The 15,781-nt window shown below is 39.6% G+C and overlaps 1 protein-coding gene across 1 annotated transcript; it reads left to right on the top strand.

Annotated features, from left to right (window-relative positions):
- The first annotated feature begins 7,041 nt into the window (after positions 1-7,041).
- Positions 7,042-12,346, top strand: LOC148147493 (uncharacterized). The gene is made up of 5 exons (XM_087995038.1): positions 7,042-7,161; positions 7,429-7,476; positions 9,371-9,418; positions 10,061-10,183; positions 11,702-12,346. Exons 1-5 carry the CDS (start codon positions 7,042-7,044, stop codon positions 11,798-11,800), a joined length of 438 nt encoding a protein of 145 aa, XP_087851164.1. The 3' UTR covers positions 11,801-12,346.
- Positions 12,347-15,781: the final 3,435 nt, after the last annotated feature.

Genomic DNA, 15,781 nt, shown 5'->3' on the forward strand with positions numbered 1-15,781 from the left:
AAAACTACATACAATACTCCAGGTGTGATCTCACCAAAGTCATGTATAATTGCAACAGTCCTCTCACTATGAAGGCCAACATTCCTTCCTCACTACCTGCTGCTCTGCATGCTTATCTTCAGTAATGGTGTACAAAGACACCAAGGTTTTAATGTGCATTCTCCTCTTTCAATTTACAGGTATTCAGATAATAATCCACCTTCACGATTTTGCTCCCAAAATAGATGACCTCACATTCATCCACATGATTCTGCATTTGCCATGCATTTTTCCACTCACTCAGCTTGTCAAATCTCACATTGAGCATCTCTACATCCTCCCCACAGCTCATTCTCGTAACCAGCTTTATATCATCTGCAGATTTGGAGATATTATATAGAGTTTCCTCATCCTAATCATTAATATTTATTGTGAATGATTGGAATCCAAACTCTAATCCCTGTGGTATCCCACTAGTCATTGCCTGCAATTCAGAAAAAGATACATTTACTCTTACACTTTGTTTCCTGTCTGCCAACCAATTTTCTATCTATCTCAACATGCTATCCTCAATCACATGTGCTTTAATTTTACATACTAAACTCTTATGTTGGACTTTTGTCAAAAGGCTTCTGAAGGTCCAAATAAATCACATCCACTGTCTCCACCTCATAAACTCAACAAGTCACATCCTCAAAGAAATCCAAGAGAGTCATAGAGTACTACAGCACAGAGACAGGCCCTTTGGCCCAAACTGGTCCATGCTGACCGAAATGTTGATCCACGCTTACCCCATTTCCCTGCACTTTGCCCATATCCTTTTAATCCTTTCCTATCCATGTATTTGCCCAAATGCCTTTTAAATGTTGTTAATGTACCCGCTTCAACTACTTCTGCTGGCAGCTCATTCCATATGCATACCACCCTCTGTGTAAAAAAGTTGCCCCTCAGGTTCCGTTTTGTTCTCTCCCCTCTGACCTTAAACTGATGCCCTCTAGTCTTCAATTCCCCAACCCTAGGACATGACTGTGCACAATCACGCTATCCATGCCTCTTACAATCTTATATACCTCTATAAGTTCCCCCCTCAGTCTCCTATGCTCTAAAGAAATAAGTCCTAGCTTCTCCCTGCAACTCATACCATTGAGTCCTGGAAACATTCTTGTAAATTTCTTCTGCACTTTTTCCAATTTAATATCACTCTTCCTGTAGCAAGGTGACCAAAGCTGAACACAATACTCTAAGTGCAACCTCACTAACATAACTTCCCAACTTTTATACTCAGTACCCTGAATGATGAAGGCCAGTATGCCAAAGGCCTTCTTCACTGCCCTGTCTACCTGTGACTCCACTTTCACAGAACTGTGAACTTGAACTCCAAGATCCCTCTATTCCACTACACTCTTTAAGGTCCTACCATTCACCATGAAACTCCTATCTTGATTTGACTTTCCAAAATGCAAGATCTCACACTTATCTATATTAAACTCCATTTGCCATTTCTTGGCCCACTTCCCCAGCTGATCAAGGTCCTGCTACATTTTCTGATAACCTTCCGCACTGGCCACGATACCATCTATTTTAGTGTCATCAGCAAACTTACTAACCATGCCTTGTATATTCTCATCCAAATCATTGATATAGATAACAAACAGTAATGGGCCCAGCACCGACCCCTGAGGCACTCCACTAATCGCAGACCTCCAGTCCGACAAGCATCCTTCCACTATTACCCTCTGCTTCCTACCATCAAGCCAATTTTGTATCTAATTTGCCAGTTCACCCTGGAATCCATGTGATCTAACCTCCCAGAGCAGCCTACCATCTATCAAAGACCTTATTGAAATCCATACAGAGTACATCTACTCCTCTGCCCTTGTCAACCTTCCTGGTCACTTCTTCAAAGAACTCAAACAAGTTTGTGAGGCATGATCTCCCACACGCAAAGCCATGCTCACTACTCCTAAACAAACTCTAACTTTCCAAATGCATGTATATTTTATACCTCAGAATCGTCTCAAGTAAATTACTCACCACAGATATTATGCTTATTGGTCTATAGTTTTCAGGTTTTTCTTTGCAGCCACTCTTGAATAAGGGCACAATATTTGCTACTGTCTAGGCTTCCGGGACTTCACCCCGTGGCTAATGATGATGCAAAAATATCAGTCAGGGCCCCCACAATTTCTTTCGCCTCTTGCAGTGTTCATGGATATATTTGGTCAGGACCAGAAGGTTTATCCACCTTCATACATTCTAATAAATTTAACTCCTCCTCTACTGTGATATGTACTGTCCCCAAGATATCACTACCAACTTCCCCACGTTCCCAAGTCTTCATATCTTTCTCCATGGTAAACACAGAGGAGAAATATGCATTAAGAATCTCGCACACCTCCTGCAGTTCTGTACATACATGTCGATTTTGGTCCTTGAGGGGCTGTATTCTCTCTCTAGTTATTCTTTCTCCTTTAACATACTTAAAGTGCCTCTTTGGATTCACCCTAATCTTCTCAGCCAAGGCTATCTAGTACCCCTTTTTCACCCTCCTGATTTCCTTCTTCAGTGAATCCTGTACTCCCTGCATATCTGCACGGATTCCCTTGATCCCGGCTGATTGTAATTGAGCCATGCCTCCTTTTTTTCTGGTCAAAGCCTCAACATCTCTTGTCATCCAAGGTTCCCTAATCCTGCCAACCTTGCCCTTCACCCTAACAGGAACATACAGACCTTGAACTCTAACAAATTTGTGACTCACCTTTAAAGGCCTCCCACTTGCCAGACATCCCTTTACTTGCAAATAAACTACTCCAACCAACCTCTGCAAGCTCCTGTCTAACTCCACCAAAATTCGCCTTGCCCAAATTTAGAACTTGAACCTGTGGACCAGTTTAGTCCCGCTCTATAACTATTTTAAAATTAATAGAATTATAGTCACTGGTGCCGAAGTGCTCCCCCACTGTCACCTCCGTCACCAGTCCTGCCCTATTTCCCGAAAGTAAGTCAAATTTTGCCCCTTCCTGAGTAGGACCCTCTATATACTGCTTCACAAAACTTTCCTGAACACATTTAACAAATTCCACCCCATCGAAGCCCTTAATGCTCTGGCAGTCCCAGTCTACATGAGGAAAATTAAAATTCCCGACTATGACATCCCCACTGCTCCTGCAAGTCTTCCTAGTAGATTTGTCAAACATAATTTTGCTCTCATAAATCCATGCGGACTTTATCTGACCCTGCCACTGTTTCCCAACGCAATGATTATATCTTTTATAATGGACTCTAGCATTTCCCCCACTGTGGACATCTGACTGCTAATTGATCTGTAATTCCTGTTTTCCTGTCTGATTATGATTTAAATAGAGGGTTTACATTAGCTAACCTCTTTATGAACTGTTCCAGAGTCTATAGAATCTTGAAAGATGACACCAGTGCATCCATTACTTCTAGGACCACTTCCTTAAGCACTCTAGGATATTGATTATCAGGCCCTGGGGATTTACCACCCTTCAATCCCATCAATTTACCTAACACCATTTCCCTACTAAAACTCCTTTGCTTCAGTTCCTCTCTCCCATGAAACCCTATGTTCACCAACAATTCTGCTGTGTCATTTGCATTCTCCTTTGTGAACATGAACTGAAATACATATTTGGTTGGTCAGCCATTCCTTTGTTTCCCATTATAAATTTCCTTCTTTTTCTGATTGTAAGGGACCTACATTTATCTTCCACCAACTCTACCTCTCCACATACTGTAGAAACTTTCAAAGTCATTTTTTATGTTCCCAACAATTTCACTCTCATGCTCTCCTTTCCTGTTCTTAATCAATTGCTTTTACCTCCTTTGCTCAAATCCACACTCCTCAGGCCTGTTGTTTTTTTTTGTGGACAATTCTTATCCTCTTCCTTGCAACTAATAGAAGCATAGAATCCCCACTGTGTGGAATCAGGCCATTCAGCCCATCAGCCCTCCTAAGAGGCTCCCATCCCAGACCCATCCCCTCCCCATCCAGTCCCTGTAACCCTGCATTTCCCATGGCTAATCCACCTAACGTACACATCCATGGAGACTATTGGCAATTTAGCATGGCCAATTCACCTAATCTGCACATATTTTGACAATATTAATACTATCACTAATAGCAAGTTTTGAGAAGATTTGTAGCTCAGGTTGAGGTTCTGGATGTAGGTTTTCTCACTGAGCTGTAAGGTTTGTTTTCAGACGTTTTGTCGCAATACTAGGTAACATCATCAGTGAGCCTCTGGATGGAGCACTGGTTGTATGGCCCGCTTTCTATTTGTGTTTAGGTTTCCTTGGGTTGGTGATGTTATTTCCTGTGGTGATGTAATTTAGGTTCTTTTTCTCAGAGAGTGGTAAATGGGATCCCAGTCAATGTGTTTATTGATAGAGTTCCAGTTGGAATGCCATGCTTCTAGGAATTCTTGTGCATATCTCTGTTTAGCTTGTCCTAGGATGGATGTGTTATTCCAGTCTGTATAAGGATACTAGTGAAAGTGGGTCATGTCTTTTTGTGGCTCGTTGTTGTTTATATATCCTGGTGACCAGTTTTCTGCCCGTTTGTCCAATGTTGTGTTTGTTACAGTTCTTGCAAGGTATTTTGTAAATTACATTAGTTTTGCTTGTTGTCTGTATCGAGTCTTTCAGACTTATTGGCTGCTGTTTTAGTGCGTTGGTGGGTTTGTGGGCTACCACAAGATGCCAAGAGGTCTGAGTAGTCTGGCAGTAATTTCCGAAATGTCTTTGATGTTGGGAAGTGTGGCTAGGGTTTCTGGATGTGTTTTGTCTGCTTGTTACTCTATCACTATCACTAGAGCTATCACTAATTTCCATTGTAAGCCATTGTTTGGTCACCTTTTCTGTTTTAATTTTGCAGTAAAGAGGAATGAACAATTCTTGCAATTCATCTATGTGCTCTTTGAATGTTTGACATTGCCTTTCAGTTAACATCCCTTTAAGCAATGTCTCCCAATATATTATACCCAATTCAAGCCTTATACTTCTGTAATTTTGTCTATTTAGATTCAAGGCCCTATTCTCAGAATCAACTACATCACTCTCCATCTTGATACGCAATTCCATCACATTATGGTTGCTCATCCCAAGGGGCCTCACACAACTAGTTTGCCAATTATTTATTTCTCGTTATACAATAGCCAGTCTAGGGTGGTATATTCTCTAGTTAGTTCCTCACTGTATTTTTCCACAAAAACATTCTTATACGCTCCAGGAATTCCTCCTCTATGGTAGTGCTATGAATTTGATTTGCCCAATTTATATGCAGATTAAATATAAATATAAATATAGTAATGACAGATGTTCCTTTATTGCAGTGTCTCTAAACTCCTGTTTAACACCATTCCTAACATCACCCCAACAGTTTGGGGATTTATATATTATCCCCACTAATGTTTTTGCCCCTTTGTGTTTCTCATACAGATTCCACATTGTTGAAGCTAATAACCTACCTCACTACTGTGTTAATTTCCTCCATACCTACCAATGCCACTCCACCGCTTGTTCCTTTTTGCCTGCCCTTCTTAAGTACTGAATACTCTTGGATATTCAGTTCCCATCCCTGGTCACCTTGCAGCCATATCTCTTTATTCCCAATTATGTCATACTTGTTTACATCAATTTGCGCAATTAATTCCTCCACTTCACTATAAATTCTGAATGCATTAAGGCACACAATCTTCAGCTTTGACTTTTTAGAACATAGAACATAGAACATAGAACATTTTAACATTACTTGTCCTGTTCCCATTGTATGGCCCTGTTTAGTCCTGGTCCTTGATTTCTCTGCCAGTCACTTTTCTTATTCCCATTTCTGCCTTTTGTTCTTGTGCATGATTCCCTTTCCTTTGACTCCTTGCATAGGTTTCCATCCCCTTGCCACTTTAGTTTAAAGCCTCCCCAACCACTCAGTAAATACTCCTCCTGGGGCATCAATCTTGGTTCCTGCCCAAGCATAACCCACCCACATTGTACAGGTCCCATCTCCCTCAGAACAGGTCCCAATAACTGGGAAAGACCACTGCCTTGAAAGGAGATTTGGTGTATTGCTGCAATCCATTTTGCAGGTGGTACACAATTTAGCAGTAATGTGCATGTGTTGGAGGGAAATTAATGCAAAACTTAATATAATTGTGACAGATCTAGCAAGCTTCTCTATGCTGAATAGTGTCAAGCTTCTTGGGTGTCGTGGAAAGCCCCTCCAGGTGAAGTGGAGAGTATTCCTTCATGTTCCTGACTTGAATCTTGTAGATGATGGACAGTCTTTGAGAAGTCATCACATCTTATGGGCTGGCATCAACATTTGGCCAGAATAAAATCAATGGTATAAATCATCGAGGGTGAATCAAAGTGAGGTTTTGCTGATCCTAATTTGTATTGCACCAGGCAGATCGATTCTGCTAACTGAAAACCCAGCTCTTCATGCTTATTATTCTCTTTGTCACTAATTCAGCTACCTCTGCGGAGTGCTAAAAACACGTACAATTACCATAGACTAGAACACATACCAACAGCGGCTAAAGGATTTGCAAGTGTGGGCTGATCGTCTTTTTGAAGCACATATTGATCCCAAACTGATAATAGTCATTCAGTTGCACTTTTAGACTGAATATCCACTTACATTTTCAATATGAATGCTACTTCCTATTTCTACAGTTATCAATATCTTGACAGAATCATTTTAAAAATGACAAAAATAGGTTGAAATACTCATTTTGTGTTTGTGTGGAAGGGCAATCACTAGGAATTTGTTTGAAGCGCTGATGGTTGGTATCTCTTTGCCACATCTTCTTCCTCCACCTTTCCTCACCCCCACCTTGCTATCTATTTTGATGAAGACAAAGGGTTTCCTTCCTCTTAGATTTTACCTATTCTTGCAAATTTGCTATCTCAATGGTTAAGGAATTTGTGACGCTTCAGTGACTTCCCCAGTATTTCCTCTTCATCAAGCTACTGGCTATAAAAAGTCAACGGTTCACCTTCAGAAAGATAACTAGCATTGACTGATTAGCTCAGAACGTTATCATGTCTAAGGTACTGAAGACAGTGATTCTTCTCTTCATCTTAGCCAGCATAGAGTGCAAGGTTCAACTTGAATCTTTGAAGGAAATCATAAGCATTCTGAAAAAACAAAATATAAATGAGGTATGTACAGATTTGTTGAATACATGTTAAATGAATAAAACTACTTGTGCAACTCTGTTGAGAAAGTTACTAACTAAGAATTAGTCATTTTGTAAATTGGAACCAGAGTTTTCATGAAAGCTGAGTTGTTTTGGTTACAATAGAAAATATATCAATGGCAAAAAAATGTATTTTACTTGCTCATGAGTATTCTACATAAGGAAACTGACTATAACGTGCATAGTTATGAAATGTTAATTTACCAATTGTTACTTTGTTTTTCTGAAGATGTCTTGTGGTGACACCATGGTCCCTGAAGTAAAGTTCAATTCCATGGTAAGAACTGTTTTCTATTATTTAATATAACAATACTCCTTATATTTCTTTTGTTAGCTTATTTTGAGCTCTGTACTCTGAGCATTAACATGTACAAAGTTATACTTGTCTCAGATATTTCACATATGGCTCGAGGTACAGTGTTATAATATATCTAGCTGCATCTGATTTGTCATTTATACTACTGCCTTCTTAAATTTTGATTAAAGTTTAATTGGCATATTCCTGAAACAGTTTATCTTCACTACATATCCTGACTACTGCAGTACATAAATCCCCAACTCAAGGCATTGTCCCATTCTGTTACAACAGGAATTCTCATTCCCTAAAAGCAGTGAATCTGGTAATAATATTCTCAACATTCTCTGTCAAGCTACAGGTCATAAGCTTTTAGACATGGTTATATACAGCACCCAATTAATGGTTTATGAAAATGTATCAGATCTGAAGCAAGAATATCAATTATCTGTTCCACAATAGTCCCTTGAATTGTTGCGATGTTTTCTACAGTGCAAAATATCTGCTCAGCAGGTATACTGAATGCAAGGCTTAAGCCATGGAATCTATTGCAGCAGCCTTATTGCTGCCATGCAAATATTCCAACACCAGACGGCGGCTGAATTCTGGCCTGCTTGTAATGCCATCTAAACGTGATGGTGAGCTGCCATCTTGAGCCACTAAAGTCCAATTGGTGTAGGTATGCCCCACTATACTGTTAGAAAAGGAGGTCTAGAAATTTGTCCTCAGCAACTCTGAAGGATTAGTGATATACTTCCAAATCAGGATTTACTGGATTAAGCTCTTTATGAGTCCATGACAGTATAAATTACTTACACTGTCCTTACTAGGATCAGATCTGTTCTGTGACCACACTTTCTGTAGCCTTAGGAAATAACAGAGGGTGAAATTGTGCAATGGGGGATGGGTCTATGTGGTTCAGCAATCATTTATTTCCCAGACCTGTTTCAGTTCTGGTCCAATCCTATCTTAAAGAGGCATCGATGTAGACATACTTTTCACTTTATAGTTGATGCATACCTGTCAGCGTTCAAACTCACATTGCGTCTGCATGTGAGGACTTAAGTCAGAGTACAGAGTTTCTGAATGGTGGTGTTCAGTGATTTTCCAGAAAATCTGTTGATCCAGTTACTTAGTAATCTAGAAAGTTACCCTGGCCTTTCTACTAAACTAATATGTCAATATAAGGACACAAGAGACAGGAACAGGAATAGGAAATTTACAATCTGAAAAGCATCGAGAAAAATTAATTTGATGTTGCCTGTTTACTTTCATGGGCCTTTGCTATGAAAATATAGGGGCTGTGCCAAACTTGAAATTCTTGGACCAAACTTTCAAAGTCCCAATCTGAACTGAAGTGGAATTAGGGTCGGAAAATGATGGGAACCTGGACCCTGCTCCTCAACTCTCAACTCTTTTCACTGGGTCGGGGGATGGAGAAGTTTGTGACCGCAATTGCCTGTTGTTTAAAGGTACAGGCAACAATTTAAAAATGAAGGCCTTTTGCCCGAAACGTCGATTTTCCTGCTCCTCGGATGCTGCCTGACGTGCTGTGCTTTTCCAGCACCACTCTAATCTAGACTCTGGTTTCCAGCATCTGCAGTCTTTGTTTTTACCTAACAATTTAAAGATGGCCTGTTCAAGGCCTCCCATCACTTTCATGGAGGCAAGCATTAAACAGAACCCCTCCTGATTTAGGTTTATGAATGAAGCCACAAACAACAGTGTGGAAGGATGTTTTCTGTTTTCCTGTTCAATAGGAAATGATACAATCTAAGATGTACCTATGCCAGCCACAGTCAGAATTGGTAGGGCTTTGGAAGGGAGAATGTTTCTTTTCCGTGACTTAATCTGTGTTTTTTTTTATTTTTGAAAGTTCAATAGATATCCGAAGCAATCACTGCATATTACCCACTCGCCAAAGGTGAGTACATGAGGAAACAAGCGCATTAAGAGAAGGTGTTGTGGATGGGTGTAGGGCATAAAGTGGAGGTGAAGGAGTTATGGGTGGTGAGGTTGGGCATTGGGAGTAAGGGTGTGAAGAGGAATGAAGACGATAAGGGTAGAATGCCATAAAACCCATCCGCATTGCTTTATTTCTTGTTTCCCACTCCGATGTTTTCAACCACAAAAGATGGGCCTTGAAACCAGATTGGATCAGCCTTGGCGTAATTCGGTTTCTAAGCCATTTTGGCCTTTGGCCTGTCCCTAAAGGCCGTGGATCTGACTCCAGCCCATTCCTTTCTCCATAAACATGACAAGGTGGCCTACTCCAGGATGGAGATAGGACCATACAGCCAGGAAAATTCTCAACTTTCAGTCTGAAAATCAACCACAAAATTCTAGAACCTTTTGTCCAGCAAACAACTAACTTAATGAAATGGCATTAATAATGGCATTAATGAAATGGCATTAATAATACAGAAAGAACTGTCGTGAGTTGAAAATAAGCTCGTTCGATTTTATAGGACTGACACCATCACCCAGCCTTGACAATTCAATTTCAGTTTGTTTCTTTTCCTGAATCAATTAACCAAAGCAATTTCAAAATATCTTGTCCCTCTAGTTTCATTTTCAACCTAATAATGTATCTGAAGTGTTCTGCAAAGCTGCTAAAGCCCTGGAGAATGTTCCATCTACCTGTCAATCCATACGTGGGCTCAGAGTGCAAATATTTAAACTGGGTGAGGTGAGTCTTAATCTTAAGATGCTGCAATAAGGTGCCATTTGAAATGGGTTAAATTGAGCATTTAAATTAACAAAGTTTCACATAACCGATTCTGTGGCAAAGCTGATTGTGTTGTGAGAAGGTTTTCCAGAGTTTGGCCTCACATTCCTTGCCCAAATTTCGTTTGTGCAATTCCATTGAAAAAATACCATTTTTTCCAAAAAATGTACTTTTGTCATGAAATTAGCAAAAGTACATTAAAAAAAGTATTGTGCCTCAAAAATTATTGGAAAACTACCAACAAAAATATACTTGGCTCCATCTAGCATGTTCCACTCTGTAGGTACATCAACACAATCATAGTCCGTATCTTACATACAATCTGAAGCCAAATCATTTTAAACCATTTACAATTCATGTCAATATGAAGGTGGAGGGACAGTCTGCCAATGCAGTTTGCTTAGCTCCAGTCTTGGGCTTATGCTCAAAACGTCGATTCTCCTGTTCCTCAGATGCTGCCTGACCTGCTGTGCTTTCCCAGTGCCATACTTTTTTACTCCAATCTTGAAAGAGGCATTGGAACCACTCGCTTTGGCACATTGTAACCTAGGCTTTGGATTCAGGAAGTCTAAAATATACTCACTGTGAAATAACAAAGCCAAAGCAAACAACTGTCTGATTCCCTGAGTTTTATTATGTACTGTCCACTGTACAAAGCAAGAAGTATTTTTGGTCTAACTTCAGTTGAGCAGACATTTGGCAGTTGTCAAAGAGTTCAGTGGTATTCAGTTGAATGCTGATAAAAGCATGCTATTTGGTAGAAAAGTTTAGTTAGCACCAGACTGATTACATAGAAATAGCATTATTCAAAAGATTTCTAAAGATTAGATATCAAATACACTAAACTGCTAGAAATCAAATCCACTTACACTCTGACCACCATCAGCTGTAACCTAAAAAGAAGCAAAATCCTCTATGTTTAATGTCATTAATCTAATCACCCGCTTGCAACTCACTGGTGGCATATTGTAAATGGCACTGGGCATTTGCACAGAATAATTTTGTTTTAGATCTTGTGCCTCCTTCTAAGTTAATTGAAGAGTGTGCATTAGAATGCAGTGTACTGTATTTAGAAATTACATAAAATTGTCTAGCCAAGACGTGATGTGGAGGTGCCAATGTTGGACTGGGGTGGACAAAGTCAGAAGGCACACAACACCAGGTTAAGTCCAACAGGTTTATTTGAAATCACAAGCTTTCAGAGAGCAGCCTTTGGAGTGAAGTCTTCACCTGATGAAGGAGCAGCACTCTGAAAGTTTGTGAATTCAAATAAACCTGTTGGAACATAACCTGGTGTTGTGTGACTTCTGACTATTTCAAGATACAATTTCAATCGAAAACTCCTTAAAAACCAATAATATTAGTTAGAGTTACAGTTCACTTTAGCCTGATACACAAACTTGTTTTTCTCTAGATACAGAAGATGAAAATTCATTGAAATGCTTCCTTTAATTTGCTAAATTATTATTTTCATTACAGAATATTAATTGCACAGTTGATGAAGATAATGAAGTTGAGCTAAAATCTTTTCTGCATAAGCTAAGGAAGTTCTCCCAACATATAAATCGCTCTCAATGATCCGTCACAGTTTCTGAATGGTTAGACCAATGGATTAAGGTGCTTGGTATTTGACAAAAGCACAACTAAACTGCAATTTAAATATTTATTTATTTATTTCTCAACTGTGTTATATAAAAGATGAAAATTGCTGAATGTCATTCCTAATTGATACATTACTACAAATGATATATTATGTTGGACTATAGTAATTTAAATGAAGAACATATATAGCTCTGGTTTTAATACAGGAAACTTTGGAAGAAATAGGATGTGTTAGAAATTTGCTGTGGAGAGCTCAGTGAAAGGTCCAGACAATTAAATTCCTGGTCATCATTTCTATATGTGTTGCATTGTTTTCTGTCAGAAGCCAATGGAAATGTACGTATTTTAGTCTGAATGTTCATCACTGTGATGTAGATTTGCTAAAAAATCTTTAGTTTTCTTCACAAATCATTTGGAAGCATCAATAAACCAGCTATTCATCAAGAGATTTTCTGTATTTAAGTTTAACAGCTATTATATGTAACTAAAGAATATGTAAATCAATAAATTCTCTTTTATTTAATTAGTTAACAGTGTGCATTTTTGTTGATTTTTTTTCCTTTTACAAATGAAGATCTTGTTTGGATTAATTTTAATAATGTAAAATAGTTCAGAAAACCATTCATTTGTACTAAACCATCATGAAATGACTAGAATAAAATTAAACAGTAGATCTAAAATTGACTTACCTGTGAAAAACGACAAAATAAATGCAGACCAGTCAACCCTGTAACATGCTTCTCACTAATGCCCTGGAGCATATGTCAAATTTTGGCGATCTTTCCCAGACTCGTCAGACAGCAGCCTGGCGTAATGGTAGAAGGCAACTGTAGATCAAGCACTTGTTGTAGTTCATGGCTAGTGTCTGTGATGGCACTGCTAGCACCAAAGAATAAGTTTGTGACTCCCGACAATCACTACCCCACTGCCAGACCACTGCTGCTCACGTCCACCCTTCTTGCCTCTCACCCATTCCCTCTCTTGTTCAATCTTTTAATTCCCCTGTCTGCCACTCCACAGCCAATCCTCCAACCTTCACTTGCCTTGCTCCCAGCATACAAACTGGCCAAGTTGGTTGGTGAGGCAGGTCAGGAGCAAGGTGCCAATGGGAAGGCAACAAAAGCAGTGAATGAGAGTCAGCGATCAAAGCAGTGAGCAGTGTGACAATGGGGCGGTGAGTGAGTGGCAGAGAATATGTAGCAAGTCTCAAATAGAAGGCGGGTACACAATGATAGCATCAGTAGAGTTCCATGTACACCTATGGACACAGTGCAGCAGATCGTTTTCTTCAGTGTGCTATTGGGGGTACAATGACATAGATAGTGATACCAAATCATAACTTGCAGCCATTATCCCACACTCTTCTATCACCATCCTGGGCTATATCCTTCCACTGGCATGGCAGACCGTCAGAAGTAATCACACCGTGGTGTGCAATCAGGGGGGAATGATCTGGAGTGCTCGACATTGATTTGAAGTCTCAGGGCAGATCATAGATGGAAAGGAAACCTCCTACTGATTATCATTCACTGAGGGCTCCCTCAGCTGATAAGTCAGTTTTCTGCTGGTGAATAGTATTCAGAAGAGGCACTGAAGATGGCTGGGGCACTGAGTGCAATGGGGCATTCTTCACCACGTTGGATCACTACTGGCTGGGTTGGACAAGTCCAATAGGACAATTTCTTTTTTGTTCATGGTTCTGTGGCACTCTTGGCAAGGCCAGTATTTATGCCCAACTCCTAATTACCCTGGACAAAATAGTGGTACTTCCTGAGACTTATTGTCATTATGGGTTTCTCTGAGGTCATGTTTTTTCCCTTGAGTTCTCTTATTCACTGAGGCTGCCAAGCCTTTATGCTTGTATAACTGTGCTGGAAATGTGTGTGCTAGATCTACCCACACGTCTAGTCAAGTTGGTCTAGTATAGCCACACACCAGCTTTGACTGAATAATACCAAATACCAAATGTATTTTACCCAAATATCATGTTTGCGTAAAGTAGCACAGATGCATCCCAGCTTGCCACTTGTGTGCTCTAACTAGCTGTAAAGTGATGGAAGCTGTCACTAACAGTGCTATTTACTCACTTATTACCATTGCTCACTCTGCACCAGATTTCCAATCCACTCTTCAGTTCTGCATATTAGAGACTTGGTCTGTTATTGAATGTCGTCAAAACAAAACACTGATCGCAACGTAGACTTGGTGAGGCAAACAATAAACCTTGCATATATGTTAAAGGACAGACACTGCAATAAGTTGAGCCCCTCCCTTCAGCAACCTCCCATAGAAGGCCATATCTGATGAAGACATCCCACATCGGATTGGATGCATCTGTTCAGCTTTCTATAAAATATTGCATCAAGTCTTTGGCAAGAAGGAAACATGTTACCGGATTTGAAAAGTTAACTCTGCTTTCTTTCCACAGTCCTGCTGAGTTTTTTCAGCAATTTCTATTTCTGTTTCAGATCTCCAGCATCTGCAGTTCTTTGTTTAACGAACCAAAGCTGCCATCACTACATCATTTCACTGCAGTGAGAACTGGATTGTTTAATAGATGCCATTGAGGACAGTTGATGACTCTGAAATAATCTCCGTGTTGGTGTTAATGTTGGGTTCCAGCAGGACCACTCAGCTCCAGAACTCATCTTAGGTTTAGTCCAAACAAAGAACAAACAGCTGAAAACCAAAGCTGATGTCCCTTGAAATTACGGCAGCATTTTGACTTTATGTGATGACAAGGAATCCCCGTAAAACTGAAGTTGATAGGAATCGGGAGAAACGCTCTATTGGCCAGAATCATAATAAGTACAAAAGAAGATGGCTGACATCATTGGAAGCCAATTTCATTGCATCAACCTCATTACCCTGAAATGAACTGGACTAGCTATATGAATACTACGGGTACAAGAACAAGTCAAAAGTTGGAAATCGTTCCAGGCTCCTAACTAAATCATCCATCATTCTCGACCAAATTTCTGATACACCACATTCCTTAAACCCTCACACACAAAAACCCCCTGCAGTTCCTAATCACCCAGCAACATTAAGGGTGTACCTGTACCAAATGAACTGCAGTAATTCAAGAAGTCACTCACCACCACTTTCTTAAAGGAAGAAAGGGGTGGGCAATAAGTCTTGGCCGAGCCAATGATACTCACATCCCATGAATAAACAAAAAAAAAATTGATTATAAGCCTAGCAGAAATGTACTTATAATGCTAATTGATTTTTCAGAGAACCAAAATTGGGAAACATAGAAATAAAGCATAAACTTAAGAGAAAATAATATTAATGCAGAAGCAACAGATGGCACCAACAATAAGTTTTAATCAATTGGAGGTGGTAAAATGTTGAAAAGGTTGAGTTTTAGCTTAGAGAAAAAATGTTGAAGGAAAGGTTGATAAACTGGAAAGTTACAGTGATTAAGATTGGATTGGAAAGTAACCGATGTAAACCTTTTCAGCTATAAAGGAAGAGAGAGAGATAAAGAGGAACATTTTATAATCATTGGCATCAAGTTAGTGAATACACCATTAGGCATTACATTTGTGGGAATTTTGAAATACCTGGAGTTAACCAAAGCTAGACAACTCGAATGAAGTGGAGACTAAATTTAGGGAGATAACAAAAACTCCAAAGAACTAGTTGAGTGGGCACCATGGTCAGCATGGACTAGTTTGGGCCGAAAGGCCTTTTTTCATGCTGTATTACTTTATGACTCTATGACTCTAACTGCAGATGCTGGAAATCAGAAACAAAAACAGAAATTCCTAGAAAAGCTCAGCAGTTCTGGCAGCATCTGTGGAGAGAAAGCAGAGTTAACATTTCAGCTTCAGTTCTGAAGAAGGATCATTAGACCTGAAATGTTAACTCTGCTTTCTCTCCACAGATGCTTTTTTACATCATGGATGTTGGGAAGATGTTTTCATTTGTAAGAGAGACTAGGACCTGAGG

The sequence above is a fragment of the Chiloscyllium plagiosum genome, unplaced genomic scaffold (genome assembly GCF_037043375.1).
Source record: "Chiloscyllium plagiosum isolate Xiang-an unplaced genomic scaffold, Cpla_swu_hap1 HiC_scaffold_16, whole genome shotgun sequence".
NCBI classification, from domain to species: Eukaryota; Metazoa; Chordata; class Chondrichthyes; order Orectolobiformes; family Hemiscylliidae; genus Chiloscyllium; species Chiloscyllium plagiosum.

Excerpts from the sequence above, each read along its gene's own strand:
- LOC148147493 (XM_087995038.1), top strand. The coding sequence starts at position 7,042 with ATGTCTAAGGTACTGAAGACAGTGATTCTTCTCTTCATCTTAGCCAGC. Across the intron at positions 7,162-7,428 it reads AAAAACAAAATATAAATGAG|ATGTCTTGTGGTGACACCAT; the intron begins GTATGTACAGAT and ends GTTTTTCTGAAG. Across the intron at positions 7,477-9,370 it reads AAGTAAAGTTCAATTCCATG|TTCAATAGATATCCGAAGCA; the intron begins GTAAGAACTGTT and ends TATTTTTGAAAG.